The sequence below is a fragment of the Macrobrachium nipponense genome, chromosome 6, assembly GCF_015104395.2.
Source record: "Macrobrachium nipponense isolate FS-2020 chromosome 6, ASM1510439v2, whole genome shotgun sequence".
NCBI classification, from domain to species: domain Eukaryota; kingdom Metazoa; phylum Arthropoda; class Malacostraca; order Decapoda; family Palaemonidae; genus Macrobrachium; species Macrobrachium nipponense.
The window spans coordinates 67,565,685-67,585,136 of NC_061108.1; the positions used below are offsets into that span (position 1 = coordinate 67,565,685).

At 40.5% G+C, this 19,452-nt stretch overlaps 1 protein-coding gene across 1 annotated transcript in view; it reads right to left on the reverse strand.

The window, feature by feature from the left end:
• Positions 1 to 19,452, reverse strand: part of LOC135216548 (uncharacterized) — a 260,185-nt gene that overhangs the window by 143,058 nt on the left and 97,675 nt on the right. The window contains exons 5-6 of the mRNA XM_064251923.1: positions 16,060 to 16,178; positions 14,848 to 15,032 (exon numbers count right to left, since the gene is read on the reverse strand). Coding sequence (XP_064107993.1) covers positions 14,848 to 15,032; positions 16,060 to 16,178 — 304 coding nt within the window. The remainder of the gene's footprint in view (positions 1 to 14,847; positions 15,033 to 16,059; positions 16,179 to 19,452) is intronic.

Here is a 19,452-nt window from a genome sequence, read left to right on the forward strand (position 1 = left end):
GAGGGGATATTAGTTATTAGTTGAAATTTGCTGTTGTGTCTCATTGCTTGTGCCCTTGTTCAATTTTGCCACATCATCTTGCCCTTTCAGTTCCTGAACCTCCTCCAGTAGCCCTACACTTTAGATCAATGGAGTGTATAATTAGTTTTGTACTGAAGGGAGGCATTTCAGTGCTTTTTTTTCTTGTGATCCAGTCATGTGGGTGACCAACTTTGTGTGACCCAGCCCACTGTGTTGTATTCATGTGGTTTTGTTGCCCCTTCTGAATTTTCAATGGAGGTTTTGAAACAAAATTTCTGTTTTGTAGGCAATGGCAAGCCTGTAGTAAATTTATGTCCCTGATTGTGGTAGACTTGCATTCCGTGTGTTTGTCGCATTGCCCTTCAGTGTTCCTACCTACTCCAACTGTGACTGACAGATGAATCAGGTGCAATGCAGGGAGGCTACACCCTTCAGGAATGTTCAAGATTCTATCATTGTGACTCATGAGTTTCCAATGGGTTTTCACTCCCCTCCCCCATTTTCCCCTGACTTGGATAAGTAGGGGGAGGGAGAGCAGTCTAGGCCTACAAAATGGTTGCGGTCCCGTGCTGATCACCCCCTACCCCTTCCACAGCCAATTCCAAGAGGAGAGAGAGAGAGAGAGAGAGAGAGAGAGAGAGAGAGAGAGAGAGAGAGAGAGAGAGAGAGAGAGAGAGACATGTGTTAGGGAAGGGGGAGAGGAGAGAGAGCTTCCATTCTAGCAGAAGGAGAGCCAGAGTTTTAACCTTGGTGGGTTGCTCCCTCAAAGCAGATAATTTACAGGAATACAAATGTCATTAGTGATCCCTCCGTCCTCCAGGAGGAGAGAACAGATGAAGTCAATGGGAAGATGGGACACTGAAGTAAAACTAACTGCCAATGAGGAAGCAGACATTGGAATGAAATTAGGCAATTGTGGGAGTTGGAGCCCTCCCTCTTGGAAAAGAGACCCTGGGAACAGAGGAACTGCACTTGGAGGGGGAACCTTGAGTATCCCTTTTCCCTTTTTATTGTTTGTGCCTTAACATTTTGTCTTTTTCTTGTCGGGGTTCATAAGTATCAAGACATTAATTAATCAGCCTCTCCTAAGAAAATTTAACTAGAATTTTCCTTGACATGTATAAATGCTTTTGTGCGGACACCATCACTTAATAGTAGGCAGTTTTTATGAGATTTGACTAGAATTTTCCCTAATCCAAGCCAAGTCAAACTATGAGAGAATTCTTTGATATTGCTTGGTGAGACCATAAGAGTGACTCTTTTGAAGACTCACAGTGGGTAAAAAAAAAAAGTTTTTCCTGCTGTTATGTAATTGGATGGCACTTTAGCTCTGCTCCACTTTAATCCAAAAACATTCCCTGTTCGATAAATTACACAGATGTAAGTCAAAACTGCTTTTTTGATGTCTTGTACATATCTATCAAAAATGATAAAAGGATTTCTCTTATTATAACTTTTTACTCTACTGGATCTGTTAACTATAATATTTTTAAATATATGCATATATGCATTTAATTCAAAATGGCAGTAACTCATTCAACCAATAAGGCTAAGTAATCATAAACTGCAATAAAAAAACATGACAGTTTTCTATATCAATTCCATGCATAAGGTTATACAGGTATTTAAGGGGGCTGGCCAGTACCCCTATAGTATATGGGGCTGGCTATAAGGTGAAAAACACAAAGTCATGTTAATTCATGGAGCTTTGTATGGCAATGGAGAATGCGTATACGAAATATTTCGTCAAAATTCCTCTTACTTTCGTAGTTACAGGGTAATTAGTAAAAGTAGCTCAAAAAGCCAAAAACATTGATTTGTACAAGAAGATGCAATATTTCTTTTGTTATTGTAAATTTTGATAATTATTGTCAAACAAATTGTGAGCAATGGCCTCTGTAGAGATTCCATAAGTCGCAAGATGGGAAGTTAGCAAGTTACTGCCCTCCGGTGCGAGCAGAAACGCGACAGAGGATACACATACAAGTTTCACTTCTGACATTTGCTTGCTTTTATGTCTATTTTTCTTTGTTTCAGTAGGAATTTCATCATGCCAAAGAGGAAAAGACAACCAAAACATCTCACTTACATACAGAAGAAGAAAATTTGCTCTAATAAGAGTTCAGAAGATTATATCAGTGATATTTGCATAGTTAGTGGAGAGAGAGAGAGAGAGAGAGAGAGAGGTCTGCACAGGAAGGAGCGCCCAGTCTTTCCTGATGTGCAGTGACTGAGGCTACAGTCTTTGAGCAAAGGGATCTTCATTTATGATAAATAACATAGTTTTGGTTTATTAATACCCAAAAAGGAATATAAAATTCATAATATGATTTCTGGGCTCAGCTCGTGTCGGCCTATGAAAGTATCCTTAATATCATTCTTTCTAGGTAAAATTAATCTAAAATTACCAGAGAAAAACAAAATTAAGAAAATGTCAGTAAAACTGACTCGCTCACTCTATAAAAGAAGTGTCGGTATGAGAATAGGGGCGAGTGGGATCACTACCACGAGTCATTCACCATTTAGACCTTCCAATCTAAAATCCCCACCAGAGAGAGCTGATACGAAAGGGTGATGCGGCCGCTACTACTACTACTACTGACGCCACGGACAGCAGCGCCCCTAGCGGTCATCCTTAATCTTTAGACGTACACGTTGAGTGCATTTTTCTCTCGTGCCGTGTTTTCTTCGGATTTACCACTCTATTCATCATGGAACGTGCTGCCATCGCATCGGCTAAGTTAAGTGCCTCATAAGTAGTATTTTACCGTATTTTAGTCTTCCAGGGACCAGTATTTTCCTTCCTAATAGGTCATATACGGTCTCCCGGTTGACTTGTGGCGGCGCCATGCCACCTCGTGTTAAGATTTCCCGGTCTCCCATACTGGGACATCTTATACTTATGGGCTTACTATATCACGTTCATCGTTTATTACATCGTTTTTATAGCTAGGACAGCCCTTTTACCATTTCTCTTAGTTTGGTATTTAGGGCTATTCTGTGTTTCTGGCCCAGCATCCCGGCTCTTGCTCTTCATCGGCTATCGCTGGCTCCGAGTAGTCAACTGTTCCTCGGAACAGTTTGCCTCCTCCTGGGCTTCTTTTTCTTTTACTAAAAGTGTCTTTTCCCTCTTTTACGATGTATTATTAGTTTTATTTAGGGTGTTAGGCTAGCCTAGGTGCATGTCCCATGTGTTGGTACAGTCTGGTTCACGTGGCCCTTCCATGGTTGTGTTGCTATCGCGGCTTAGGCCACTTGCGGTCACGTGTTCCATAGCACCTTACCCTTCCCCTTCCCTCCCTACCAGGTATAGGGAGGGGTCTGGGGGACTCCTTGGTTACCATGACAACCACAGTAGCCTTCCTCCCTCTTTCTCTGAGGAGGCCAGGAGCTCCCTCCCAGCTGGGGTATAGGGCGACCACTTGTCTCGGGTATCGGGTCACCGAGCGGATAGTTGTAGGGACGGGGAGGGGTAGGCCACACCCCCCTCTCTCTCTTCCGCCGCGTTACGCCGGGAACACCCCCCCCATATTGCTCAGTCCCACCCTACCCCTACTGTGATGAACGGAGCCTCCGCTGCAGCCGGGGCCCCTTTGGTTATAGTTCGTCTGGCTCCGCCAGCGGGCGGGGTGGTCATTACTAGTGGTCTGTTGCTTGCCTACTATATCCTCCCTTTTTCCCGCTACCGGAGGAGAGCTTGCTTCTTACCCGGGCACTCTTCTAGTAGACGGGGAAAAGATTTATATATATTTCGTTATAAATATAAGGATGTACCCTAATTTTACGGTGAATTTTAGTTTTAATTAATTTTGTGTGTACCATCTCCGTCGTTCTCCGTCGTGGTTTCATGGCTCACCACCACACCTGGTTGGATATTTTCTCCTGTCTCCGGCGTAGCCTTAGACAACTCCAACCGCCTAGTTACCACACGTATTATGGCGGGGCCTCTGGTTTAATCTAACTTTCACGCTCCGGCATGCAGCGGAGCAATTGTTAGGCTGTAAGTGTGCTCCTGATACTTTACGACCCCTGCGCCCACGAGGAGTGCAGGACTCACGCCCCGTGTGCCACGACCCACAACGGTATGATCGTCTGGCACCCAGAAGCCTGCACCATTTGCTATGACCTTGTCAGTCAGCTGTTGGGGGGGGTAAGTCGACTTTTAGACTTCTTGATCGTATCACTAATAACACTTAGTTATAAGCTTGTTAAACCCCGTCCCCGCCGCAAGAAGCTTCATTTCGCCTTCTCTTTCAGGCTGCCGCCGTGAAGGAAGTCGCCTTAGCAACCCTGAAGGCTTGGGTGGGCGGCTTCGGGGAAGAACGCCGCCAAGGGCCAGCCGTACATCCTAGATAAGAAGCTGGCCGTTCAGATCTTCCCCGGCGGCAAGTCAACCGGTTATGTTGATCCCATCTCGGCAGCCCCTCTCATAGCTTCCATACAACAAGAGGTGCAGCAGGCGTTCGGGTCCGCGTCCACGCAGGAGCCGGTCCCAGACGTCGCGAACTTGGACCTGAACATTGAACCTATGGCGGTAGGGGCAGAGGATTTGTTGGTTGAGGTAGGTGTGTCGGGCGCCCAAGGTCTTTCCTTGGGCGCTCCTGGATCTTCTCCTGTCCCTTCTACTGCTTCTTTCCAAGGCTTTACGGGATCTGAGATCCCTACCCGCTCTCCCGCTCTCTCTGTACCCCCAAAGGTGAAGGGACAGAGAGAACAGAAGACCCTCCACAAGACGACTTCTAAGAAGTCGTCGTCGTCTTCTTCAGCAAAGAAGTCTTCGACTTCCTATGCTGACGCGGTGAAGGCAAAGCCGAGCTCTTCGTACTCTAAGAGCTCTAGAAGCAAGGCTTCTAAGGAGAAGGCTCGCGCTCCAGCCGAGCCAACGCCTTCTCCGGCCTCCACCGCATCCACTACGGCAACGCCGGTTGGAGTAGCGGGACCGAGCACCTTTGATCCCACTGCCTTCTCGGCAGTGGTGATGCAACAAGTGGGAGAGATGGTTGGCTTGCAGGTCTCCGCCCTCGGAACCAGGTTTGAACAGATGTTTGCGCAGCTGTCAAACACCCTCAGTCAGTCGGGCCAATCCATCCAAGATCTCTCTAACAGAGTTAGAGAGAATGAGGACCGAGTAGCTGGGCTTTCTCAGGTTCCTCAACCAATCTCCCCAGTAGCAGGTACTGGCATTCTTCAGCTACCTCCATATGAGTCCCTACCAGCCTTCTCCATGGATAACCCATGGAGAGTGGCCGCTTACGCTCCATTCAAGGACGGCATGATCTCTGTCCCGGAGTGTGGAACTCGAAGGATTGAGGACTTCGAGTTTTATCCTCCGGGGATTGACTCAGCCTTCATTGGATATGCTAGGCTGACCGTGGCGGCCCTCACTAGAGAGGACAAGATTTTTTTTCCCGAGAAAAACGTGCTGTATAGTAGGGAGCACGCACAGCGGGAATGGGTTCACTGCCTAGAGGACTGGGAGTGTACCAACACTAAGCTCCAGGCTTTCAAGAGTCCTTTCACTATTTTTGCGACGGAGGAGGAGGCTTCTCTTCCGTTCGCTACCAAAATAGTGGAAGCGACTCTTCAGGCAGTCCTCAAGGATGAGCCCATGCCACAGCTGAGGGAAGCTGATTCTACTTCTCCACTCTTTCCAGCCTTTGGAGAATTGTGGGAGAACTTGCCTGCCACGTTCACGATTGGCAAGCTTAAGCCAGACTGCGCAATGGACCAGTTTGGCGAGAAGCTTCCAAGGCTACCTGATACTTTGATTCAGGCAGAGTTCGATGCTCGAACTAGGTTTGGGAGGTCCCTCAACTCCTTGATTATCACGGAAATGGCGGCCCTGTCTTATGGCACAGAACCGCTATTCAAGATTCTGGCCAAAGTCTCAGTTCCAAACCGTTCAGACGGATGCTTTCGACTTCTTCCAAGCTAGGAGGGAACTGCCGAAAGCACGTTCTGCAGGAGTGCACTATTAGGCACGAACCTAATAGACTCCTGGCTTCCAGCATGTGGGGGGCGGACCTCTTCCCAGAGTCCGCTGTGAACGAGGTGCACCACGAGGCAGCTAGGCTCGACCAGAGCCTTAGGGCTAGGTGGGGCATCTCTTCTAAGAGGAAGCAAGAATCCGCCCCTGCTGCTGGTAAGAAACTTAAGAAGTCTGGTAGAAGGTTCCAGCCTTACCAGAAACAACAGCAGCAACAGCAGTTTGTTCAGGCCGTCCCAGTTACCCAACAGGGACAACCATCGACTTCGAAACAGGCCCAACCCATCCTCCTGTTGTCCCCTCAGTCTCAACCCTCAACCTCCTACGCAGTCTCGCCGGCCTTCAACTCTATGTATGAAGGTCAGGCTTACCCAGCCTTTAATAGGTTTTCGAGAGGTAGCAGGGCGAGAGGCCACTTTCGCCAGCGTGGCACAGGGAGAGCAGCAAGGGGAAGGCAATTCAGAGGAGGGCGCGGAGGTCAACCCGCCCAACAACAGTGAGGCTCCCCAGGTAGGAGGGAGGCTGTTCCTCTTCCGTCACAGGTGGGGGTTCAGCAAATGGGCACAGAGCATCGTGTCCAAGGGATTGGGTTGGAGTTGGATCAAAGATCCCCCTCCAATCAAATCATTTTATCAGGAACCATCAAAGGAATTGACAGATTACGCGGAGGAACTCCTTCAGAAAGGAGCTATTGCGAGAGTCAAGCATCTAAAATTTCAAGGTCGCTTATTCAGCGTGCCAAAGAAAGGCTCAACAAAAAGAAGGGTAATCTTAGACTTGTCAAAGCTAAACTCTTTCATTCGTTGCGACAAGTTCAAAATGCTTACCATCTCGCAGGTAAGGACCTTACTTCCCCGTGGGGCCGTCACATGCTCCATCGATCTTACAGACGCATACTATCATATCCCTATAGCCAGGCACTTCCGCCCATTCCTAGGCTTCAAACTAGGATATCAGACGTTTCTCATTCAAAGTGATGCCCTTCGGTCTGAATGTAGCCCCCAGGGTATTCACGAAAATAGCAGAAGTGGTAGTTCAGCAGTTGAGAACTCAAGGGATAATGGTAGCAGCATACCTCGACGATTGGTTGATCTGGGCACCAACGGTCGGGGAATGTCTCAAAGCCACAAAGGAAGGTAGTTTCAATTTCTGGTAACATCTGGGGTTCCAGATAAACAAAACAAAATCCAGAATACTCCAGAGTCTCGTTTTTCAGTGGCTAGGAATCCAATGGGATTTGTCTTCCCACAATCTGTCAATTCCGGTGGTCAAAAGGAAAGAAATGGCCAAGTCTGTGAAACAATTTCTCAAATGCAAACAAACATCAAGGAGAAACCAGGAAAGAATCCTAGGTTCTCTTTAGTTTGCCTCAGTGACAGACATCCTCCTGAAAGCAAGGCTGAAAGATATAAATCGAGTTTGGCGATCGAGAGCAAACGCCAAATCTCGAGACAAGTTGTCAGTAATTCCACAGATCCTTCGCAATCAGCTCCGTCCATGGACAAAAGTGAAGAACCTGGCCAAACTAGTACCCCTTCAATATCCCCTTCCAGTGTTAACCATTCACACGGATGCCTCCCTGTCCGGGTGGGGGGGATATTCTCAATTCAAGCAAGTTCAAGGGACTTGGTCAGTTCAGTTCCGCCAGCTTCACATAAACGTCCTGGAAGCAATGGCAGTATTTCTTACCCTGAAGAGACTTCTTCCCCCGAAAAAGTCTCATCTAAGACTAGTTTTGGACAGTGCAGTGGTAGTTCATTGCATCAACAGAGGAGGGTCCAAATCCAAACACGTGAATCATGTCATGATAGCCATCTTTGCCCTAGCAGACAAACACAAATGGCATCTGTCCGCCACTCACCTGGCGGGGGTAAGAAATGTGATAGCAGACGCTTTGTCCCGGTCAGTCCCTCTGGAATCAGAATGGTCCCTGGACGGCAGGTCATTCCAGTGGATATGTCGGAGAGTCCCAGGTCTCCAAGTGGATCTCTTCGCCTCACAAGCGAACCACAAGCTCCCTTGCTATGTGGCCCCCAACCTGGACCCTCTGGCTTATGCCACGGACGCCCCCTGTCGTTTTAGGGAAATTGGAATCAGTGGAGAAAAATTTATGTTTTTCCTCCAGTGGAATCTTCTTTTGAAAGTCTTGAGCAAGCTGAGGACTTTCAAGGGACTAGTAGCTCTGATTGCTCCAGACTGGCCAAAGAGCAACTGGTATCCTCTGCTTCTGGAATTGGGTCTCCGACCTCAACGGATTCCCAATCCCAAGCTGTCACAATCAGTACAAATGAGGACTGTGTTCGCTTCCTCAGGAATTCTTCAGACCCTAACTTTATGGACTTCATGAAGTTTGCGGCTAACAAAGATGCTAACATTGATCCACAAAACATCCTCTTCCTAGAATCAGATAAAAGAGAGTCAACTATTAGACAATATGACTCAGCTGTTAAAAAATTAGCATCCTTCCTGAAAGAATCAAACACTACAACCATGACAGTTAACTTGGCTATATCCTTTTTCAGATCCTTGTTTGAAAAAGGTTTAGCAGCTAGCACTATTACTACTAATAAATCGGCTTTGAGGAAGATCTTTCAGTTGGGTTTCCAGATAGACCTAACAGAATCTTACTTTACGTCTATTCCTAAAGCCTGTGCTAGACTTAGACCTTCTCAAAGGCCTACTGCAGTTTCATGGTTCTTAAATGATGTCCTCAAACTAGCCTCAGATACTGACAACTCGTCTTGTACATTCATAATGCTTCTTAGAAAGACGTTATTCTTATTAAGCCTAGCTTCAGGAGCCAGAATTTCAGAACTGTCGGCTCTATCCAGAGATGCGGGTCATGTGGAATTTCTCCCCTCAGGAGAAGTTCTACTTGCGCCGGATCGTAGTTTTTTGGCTAAAAATGAGGATCCTCTTGCAAGGTGGGCTCCTTGGAAAGTCATCCCACTTCCGCAAGATCCTTCTCTCTGATCTGCCAGTATCAACTTTAAGAGCCTTTCTATCTCGTACATCCTCAAGATCCTCAGGTTCTCTCTTTATGAGAGAAAAAGGTGGTACTTTATCAGTAAAAGGAATTAGACAACAGATCCTTTACTTCATTAAACAAGCCAACCCTGATTCATTTCCAAAAGCACATGACATCAGAGGAGTAGCCACCTCAATTAATTACTTCCAACATATGAACTTTGAGGATCTTAAAAAGTATACTGGATGGAAATCTCCGACAGTCTTTAAACGTCATTACCTAAAGTCCTTGGAATCTTTAAAATTTTCTGCAGTAGCAGCGGGAAACATTGTTTCTCCTGATACTGCATAGTAGTCGTAGTATAGATCCAGGTCTCCTTTCTACCTACCTCGTCCAACATGCCCTCACCCTATTGCCATGCTACTCGGATACTCTAGCCTTAGCCGCTGGAATCATATTGGTGGATTGTCCCTTATTTTTTTGCTAGGGACATCCACACTATGTACTTATAATGTACTTCAGTGTTCCTACCCTTATTTTTATGCTAGGGTAGAACACAATGGTTTGTATATTATGTAAATATCTTACTTAAGTGAATCAATTTTGTTACTTTGCCATTACTTTACTGGATATTACTATGTTTAATATAAGTTAATTTTTAAGTACTTTATATTGTTTGCTTTCTTTATCATGTCTTTGTTTAGGATAAGTTAGCTTTAAGTACTTTGTTTGTATACTGTAATGTCCCTGATTCACTTATATTATATATCTCTTTTTTACAACTGATTTTCATTTGTCCTTATTCCCATCTTGTCTGTTTCTCTGGTACTCTTTCATAGGCCGACACGAGCTAAGCCCAGAAAAGGGATTTTGACATAGGAAAAATCTATTTCTGGGTGATTGGCTCGTGTCGCCCTATGAAAGTATCCTTAATATCATTCTTTCTAGGTAAAATTAATCTAAAATTACCAGAGAAAAACAAAATTAAGAAAATGTCAGTAAAACTGACTCGCTCACTCTATAAAAGAAGTGTCGGTATGAGAATAGGGGCGAATGGGATCACAACCACGAGTCATTCACCATTTAGACCTTCCAATCTAAAATCCCCACCAGAGAGAGCTGATACGAAAGGGTGATGCGGCCGCTACTACTACTACTACTGACGCCACGGACAGCAGCGCCCCTAGCGGTCATCCTTAATCTATGAACATCTTGTCCTGCAGGGTGGGTAAAAGAAGACAGGGTGGGTTTCATAGGGCGACACGAGCCAATCACCCAGAAATAGATTTTTCCTATGTCAAAATCCCTTTTATTAACATTGTCTTTGTAAAAAAGGAGTACATGTTCGAGCTTCACCTCTGACATTCGCTTGCTTTTACATCTGTTTTTCTTTGTTTTGGCAAGAATTTCATCATGCGAAAGAGGAAAAGCCAACTAAAACATCTCGCTAACATACAGAAGAAGAAAATTCGCTCTAATAAGCAGAGCGCAAAAGGATCTTCATTTATGATTACATTATGATAAATAACAGTTTTGTTTTATTTATACCCAAAAAGAAATATAAAATTCATAATAACAATGCAATGAAAAACTTTGAATGCCCGTATCTCAAAACTATACTTATTGACCTTTAAATTCTATCTTCTCCCTTAGTTTTAAAGCAATAGCATTAAAATTTGGTATATAACTTAGAAAGACATTATAGAACACTCAAATGAAGCCCTTTTTTCCATTTTTTTTTTTTACATAGTTTTCCCTGATTTATAGGATTTTTTTTACGATAATGAAAAAATTTATATTTAGCAAAAAAATACTTAATATATATATATGATATTATATATATATATCTATATCTATATATATATATATATATATATATATATATATATATATATATATATAAACTTTCATTTGATTGGAGGTCTACATCAGGCACATATATGGTAGTAATCCCAGATCTTAATATTAAGTATGAAGGGAGGAGATAGAATTTGAAAAATGGTTATTTTTGGGATAAATCGCCCCGGCGTCACAAAACCGAAGGTGAGAGGCGAAAATCATATGTGGTTTAGAGATGTCCCAAGTCACCTTTTTGAGTGATATAAATGTCAAAAGTCCTGTCCTTAAAAAAAAGCATTAGCCAGCCGGCCCCCTTAATGCTGAGGGTATCAACTTTCTGCTTCATGCCTTATTTCTGTTTAATTTTGCATAAAGGTTTTCTTTCTATGTCCTATAAGTTACATCTTTGTTGGTCTACATCTGGACTGAATATAGCACCAAGATTGAAAAAGTTAAAGAATGTATAACAATGTTTTGCTTATGATAATCAAATTAGAAGTAGATTAAGGGGGCCTGCCAGCTAATGCCATTTTTTAAGGACAGGACTCTGACATTCATACCGCTTCATAAGGTGATTGGGACATCTCCAAACCATACATGATTTTCGCCTCTGACCTTCGGTTTGTGACGGAAGGGCGATTTATCCTGATAATAACCATTTTTCAAATTCTATCTCCTCCCTTGATACTTAATGTTAAGAATTGGGATTATGTGCTACCATATATAGACCTGATGAAGACTTCCAATCAATGAAGAGTTTTTTTATTAACCCTTAAACGCCTATTGGACGTATTTTACGTCAAGATAAATTGTCTTTTGGGTGCCGACCGGACATAATTTACGTCGACAAACTACAAAAGTTTTTTAAAAATTTGCGGAAAAATACTTATAGGCCCACCAGCCGAAAACTTTTGAATCACGTGCCTTGGGGGATGCTGGGAGTTCACGGATCAAGGTGTTGTTCTGTTTACAATCGTTACGCAGGCGCACAAGCGCGAATTTCTTTCTTATTGCACTAAAAAGTATCAGTGACACATCTCGGAAATTATTTCGTCACTTTGACATAATTTTTGCACCATTTTAAATTAGCCGTTACGTGGAGTATTATATATGAAAATGTGTGAATTTTCATGTAGAATACAAAAAAAAATACTCATGATTGTAGCTTTTATCAGTTTTGAAATATTTTCATATAAATAACGATAAGTGCCAAAATTTCAACCTTCGGTCAACTTTCACTCTACCGAAGTGGTCGAAAAACGCAATTGTAAGCTAAAACTCTCATATTTTAGTGATATTCAATCATTTACCTTCATTTTACAACAAATTGGAAGTCTCTAGCACAATATTTTGATTTATGGTGAATTTATTAAAAAACTTTTTCCTTACATCTGCGCGGTAACTTTCGAAAAAATCACACGTGCAATTGTCGTAATGTTTGCACCATTTTAAATTAGCCGTTACATAAAGTTTTATATATGGAAATGTGCGCAATTTCATGCACAATACAACTTAAAACAACCCATGGTTGTAGATTTATCAGTTTTGAAATATTTTCATATACATAACGATAAGTGCAAAAATTTCAACCTTCGGTCAACTTTGACTCTACCAAAATGGTCGAAAAACGCAATTGTAAGCTAAAACTCTTACATTCTAGTAATATTCAATCATTTACCTTCATTTTGCAACAAACTGGAAGTCTCTAGCACAGTATTTCGATTTATGGTGAATTTATGAAAAAAAACATTTTCCTTACGTCTGCGCGGTAACTCTTCCGAAAAAATCATACGTGCGATTGTCGTAATGTTTGCACCATTTTAAATTAGCTGTTACATTAAGTTTTATATATAAAAATGTGCGCAATTTTATGTAGAATATAACTAAAAATAATTGAAGGTTATAGCTTCTCTCATTTTCAAAATATTTGCATATAAATCACGATAAATAGAAAAAAAACCACGTTCAGTCAAGTTTGACTCTACCGAAATGGTCGAAAAACGCAATTGTAAGCTAAAACTCTTACAGTCTAGTAATATTCAGTCATTTATCTTCATTTTGAAACAAATTTGAGGTCTCTAGCACAATATTTAGATTTATGGTGAATTAAAAAAAAAAAAACTTTCCTTCCCTCCGTGCGCGGATTCTCCGACGCAAATCTCCAAAATGCGTACGTCGCATTCTCGTAATATTTGCTCCGTTTCATATTAGGCGTTTCATAGAGTTTTATATATGAAAATGTGCGCAATTTCATGTAAAATACAACAAAAAATAATTGAAGGTTGTAGCTTTTCTCATTTTCAAAATATTTGCATATAAAAAACATATAAAAAAAATTTGACATTCAGTCAACTTTAACTCGTCCGAAATGGTCGAAAACTGCAATTGTAAGCTAAAACTCTTACAGTATAGTAACATTCAATCATTTATCTTCATTTTGAAACAAATTGGAAGTCTCTAGAACAATATTTAGATTTATGGTGAATTTTTGAAAGAAACTTTTTTACATCAGCGTGTTACGAATTCATGCATCATTTGTTGATAATATTTTCTCTGTGTTGCTTTGATTGTTTTACAATGTGTTATATACCAAAATGATTGCAATTTAGTGTACAATACAACAAAAAAAAATTAACTCGTTAGCTTTAACCGTTTTGCTCACAGCGCGATTTGAATACAATTATATATGAAATTTTGTTTTCGTGCTATCATATATCGCATTATTTTTATATGATGATGACATTTTTTTCATTTCTGATGCTTGCATACTAAACTTCAGGCAATGACAAAAAAGGAGCCAAAAATGAACTCTTAATCTTGAAAACTAAGCGTGCTGTGTTTTTTTGAAAAAAAATATTTTTTCCACTTCAGCGCTCACTCCGAGATCCCCTAGGCATACGGGAGACGATTTTTATTATACCCCTTAGGCGTTAAAGGGTTAAGTAATTATTTGCTGGATATGAATTTTTTCATTATGGTAAAAAAATAAACCCTATAAATCAGGGGAAAAAAATATCACAAAAAAGAAGACACAAAAATTGGAAAAATGGGCTTCATTTGATTATTCTATAATGCCTTTATAAGTTATATACCAAATTTCAATTCTATAGCTTTAAAACTAAGGTAGAAGATAGAATTTAAAGGTCAATAAGTATAGTTTTGAGATATTGGCATTCAAATTTTTTTTTCTTATGTATATATATTTTTTTATGTATTTTTACAAAGACAATGTTAATAAATCATGATTATTATGAATTTCATATTCCTTTTTGGGTATCAATAAACCAAAACTATGTTATTTACAATAATTTAATCATAAATGAAGACCTTTTTGCTCATAGATTGTAGCCTGGGGCACTGCGCATCAAGCAAGACTGGGCGCTCCTTCCTAAGCATCTCTCTCTCTTCACTAACTACGCTAATATCTCCGATATTACGATCTTCTGAACTCTTATTAGAGTGAATTTTCTTCTTCTGTATGTTAGCAAGATGTTTTAGTTGTCTTTTCCTCTTTGGCATGATGAAATTCTTGCTGAAACAAAGAAAAACAGACATAAAAGCAAGCGAATGTTAGAAGTGAAACTCGATCATGTACCCTCTATCATGTTTCTGCCCACACTGAAAGGTGGTAAGCTGAGAGCTTTCCCTCTTGCAACTCATGGAATTTCCACAGAGGCCATTGCTCACAATTTGTTTGAAAATAATCAAAATTTATGATAACATAAGAAATATTGCATTTTCTTGTACGGATCAATGTTTTCAGCTTACTTACCGAGTTGCTTTTACTAATTACCCTGTAACTATGAAAGTAAAAGAAATTTTGATGAAATATTTTGTATTCACATTCTACATTGCTATACAAAGCTCCATGAATTTTATCATGACTGTGTATTTTGCCCTATAACCCCCTGTACATGGGGGTACCGGCCCGCCCCATTAAAGTAAAAAGTAACTAGATTTAATATAACAGGCAAAGGATAAGAATGATTCTGCTTATATGCATTAGCATTACTAAAAGAAAGAGTAAACTTACATGAGGCAGAGTGAGCATGATAGAAACTAAACGCTGAATTCCATCTCGGGCTGTCTGAATCATAAGTTGGGCAACATTCTCACAGACTCCTGCTACAGACACTATTTCCATGATGGGAAAGGCCCTTAAGAGACATGACAAGAGCCACACTGCCACAGTAACTAATTTAAAGTTCCTATATTGTGCTGAAAAGTCAACCAAGATTTATTAGTTCAGTACACTTTTCTAGTAACAAATTTCTTAACATTCCCACTTACTGTATAAAAATGGGATATGGAAAGTAAATACAATGAAAATATGACAAAATTTTAAGTAATTTGTATTTTTCCTAAGATACAAACCTGATGTCTTTATATAAGAGATTAACTTTTGGCAAGCTGGAAATTCAGCCGTTAAACTTTTTGCAAGGTGGTTATGGTAACAGTTACCGAAGCCAATGGTGAAATACCACCCATCTAGATGCATATTCGTAATGTTTGTATTTTATATTACGATATTATTATGTGAATATTGCCTACTCTAATCTTATGTTTTGTGTATGATGCAACCCTCTTAAAATTAGCTTCAAAATTAGGTCTTCAAAAGTCACGATATGCGACTATATATGGTAACCAAAAGCTACCCTATGGCACAGATGGTTTCGTAATTTAGCAGACATCTTATTATATACGACTAATATTAGATAAATTCATGAAAATTTGCTATAATTTTTTACCTTGTCTTATCTAAAGGTCACCTTATACACAGAAACATATGGTAATAAAAAAAAGTATTTCACAGATCACAGCAAAATACTTTAGTGATATTTTAAAATATATCAACTGATGACATATCATACTTAGTAATATGTATGCTGTCAGCCATTAAAAAGTATTGCACTTTTTATGTGTCAGTATAATAAAGCATTAAACTATCTCTCTCTCTTTTTCATTAATTTACAAAAGATAATGGCCTATAATGAGTTTCAATAAATAAAAATTTCTCATACAGAACTTTTAAAACTCCATCTGGAATGCCCAACAAGAACAGCCTAGGCTATGGAGCCCCTTTTAGCTGACCCAGATTTACTAGGTTCAGTTGAAGTGGAATGTGGTTAAAGGAAAACTGGATAACAAATGCATTCATGTATAAAAAATCATCAGTCTACAGTACTTGGTGAGATAACTATGATGTTGTGAACAATATTACATTGTAAATTAAACAATGGCTTACCTGATTCTTCCAACAGTGTTGTAAATTTTTCTGTCATAAGAGTGAGAAAAACGTTCCATGTTGCTATAACATTTGTATGCACTAGATTACTGAATACTTTCATTAGCTGGGACATGAACCTGGAAATAAAAAGTACTGTACTTACTACTACAATAACAGAATCTGGTTTCAGCCCATTTAAATGCCTTGCATCTATAACTCAGGATTGTCAAGAATATAGCATGGAGGGAGGTTTTCCATTAATTTCAGTAAAGCAAAATTAATTATCTTTTATCAGATATACAATCAAAACATATATTGAAAAGTGTACTTGAAACTTTTGGCATAATTTATATAGCAAAACAACTCATATACAAATTTAATATACAGCTTTGGATGGGTGATATTTTTTTCATTGCTGTTACAATTTTATTGCCAGTTAGAATTATATACATTTGAAGAATGATCAAGATTGTTTACTAAAAGTCCAAATCATACCACTAGAAGAATGGTAATGATAACAAATAACAAAACTGAATTAACACTGGATAAAAATGGGAAATTAATTAACAAAATTAAGAAAATCTGAGAAAATGCATTTATCATAAAATTTCTAAGCAAAATTAAGAAAATCTGAGAAAATGCATTTATCATAAAATTTCTGCTTTGAAATTCAAGTTACTAACAATTATGGTGTTCATCTGAAAGAAGTAAATAAAGATATAATAGGAAATACAAACAGTGGATATCAGTTATTGGTACAATCAACCCTTTGTATTCGACAATTACCCGCAAATAGCTACTTGACCATCCCCCATCAAAATCATGACAACTGCCTATTTCAATAGTTCAAATACCAAATAACTCCTTTAAAAATTGCTTATAACTGCCTATTTCAATAGTTTACTGCTAATTTTCATAGTTCAAACACCAAATATACCTCAAACTATCATCCTACAACACTTAATATCATTTCAAAGTCATCTTACAACATTAACTTTAAAAATATATGGCTTACAACTACATGTGAAAACTAATCAAGTTACTCCTACATTCATTTACTCTCATACAGTTTCAGTTTGTTTTGTTTTTTGTTTATGATACTGTAATTCACATTTCAATGAGAGAGAGAGAGAGAGAGAGAGGACTGTTGGATTACAATACAGGGGGTCCTCGAGTTACGACGTTGATCCGTTCTTACGATGCATCGTAACACGAATTTCAGCGTAAGTCGGAACATTGAAAAATACCACATGATTTAATGTAAATACCTATCAATAACAACGAGAGAACAATTCCTTACCTTTATTAGTTTGATTGGCTTGCACACTGGAGAGGAAGCTGCGGTGCTGGAGAGACTGGGGGAGGTTAGTGAAGAGAAAAAGAAACCTCCAGAAGTGATGGAGATGCTGAGGCAGATGATTCTTGAGGTGAGGCAGATGATTCTTGAGGTGAGGCAGAACATACTAGTACTGGAGATGCTGAGGGGCAGGTGATTCTGAATCACCATAAGGCTGACTGGGATACGCCGTTGATTTTGGTCTTCCAACCAAAGCACCAATAACCTTTCCATTTCAATTATTAGACCACTACGCTGCTTAGTTATCACTGTCGCTTTCATAGGAGCAGATCCTTTCACATGTTCAACGATGCCGCTCTTTATCTTGATAATGGTAGCAACGGTCGAACGGCTAAGGCCAAGCGAGCGGCCAATGTTTGTTGGCGTTTCTCCCTTCTCGGATCGCTTTATAATGTCCACTTTAATTTCCATGGTGATGGCCTTTCTTTTCTTCGATGCACTACCATCAGAAGAGTCCGCCTTGCGCTTGGGAGCCATAACAAAGAGCAAAAAGTTACAAAAACGATACAACACGAGGGAGAGAGAGGCAGTGTAAACAACCAAAATGGCGTATGGACGAGGACTGAGCGTAGCGAAGCGACGGCCGTCCTCTCCCCCACAAAGCGTATTCTTCCGCCCGTTGCGCCTCGAACTAGTTCGCGTTTTTGTTTACGTTGCTTACGACGCTAAACCGCGTAAGACGGAACGACGCAAAATATTATTTTTTATATTTTTATGGGGGCGCGTTCGTAACCACGAAACATCGTAAGTCGAGGACCATCGTAACCCGACAGGACTTACTGTAATGTCAAAATGATTGACAGTTAGGGATATACGTACTGTGATGGTAATTGCTTCATAGCAAAGGAAGATAAAGGAAAGGAGAACGCATTTTCGAGAAGTTCGGCAGTAAGGAGGTTTTCGCGCCCGTGTTGGAGGCGTCTTTTCCTCGCGGCTGTTCTGAAATTGTCGGGCGTGTTGTGGAGCGCAAAAACGCGCCAATGTTACGTAAGAAACGCCGCGATTTCTGATACAATACCTCGTCTAGATTCATCTAAGAAATTCTAGCAAACTCGGGAATCTGTGACGCTCGCCGTAGGCTCCGCCCCCAGGATGCCGTATAAATACGAAGGAGGAAGTAGGAGAAAACAGTGATCGTAAGAGGAAGAGCTCGTAAAAGAGAGAGAGATCACCAGTTAGTAAGAGCCACAGATCAGATTATCAGTGAGAGATCAGCAGCAGTGATCGTCAGAGAGAGACTAGAGATGAAGGAACCGACGAAGTATCAATCATCAGAAGAGTTGATTGCTGCTCTACTTTTATGAAGCCACCTCTTCGAAGTGCCAAACTGATTAGCAAGTATTCGAATTGCCTTACTGTTCCCCCAGTTCATGCAGTGTAAGATTCTATCTGTTTATGTAAATAGGAGATACCATTCTGCATTTACCTTTGTTAGTAAGCTTGTAAATAAACCTTTGTTGCGTTAGTGTTTCTTTCAACTGTTGGTGTTGAAATATTTTTTTTTAAATTATTTATTTCATATCGAACCTGAAGCGGACCTCTCTCAGAGGCCGTAACACTGTGTCGACCCTTTCCAGGATATTTCGACACCATAACATTGTCTCTGAGATCTCAGAGTCCGTAACATTGTGGCGACCTTGCTTAGGCTATCAACACTTTAACGGTTTGAAACAGGGAAAATATAGAAAGAATCAGAATGAGTGAGATGGTGAAAGAGTTTATTGAGTCGGGTAAGCTACTAGGTCTAGAGGGGAATGATCTCCGTGAGTATGTTGAGAAGAAAGAAAGAGAGAAGTATGAGAGAGATGAAAGAGCGGCTGAGAGAGAAGCAATGAAAATGCAGCTAGAGAGAGAAGTAATGAGAATGCAGCAAGAGAGAGAAATGTTGGTAATGCAGCAGGAAGAGAGAGAGAAAGAGCATATGCATGAATTGGAAATTGTTCGGTTAAGGGAAAGTACTCGTAACAGTCGGTCAGGCGAGAACGAAAACGAAACTGATAGGTTAGGTATGAATGCAGTGTTAAAATTAGTACCAAAGTTTGATGAGGAAGATG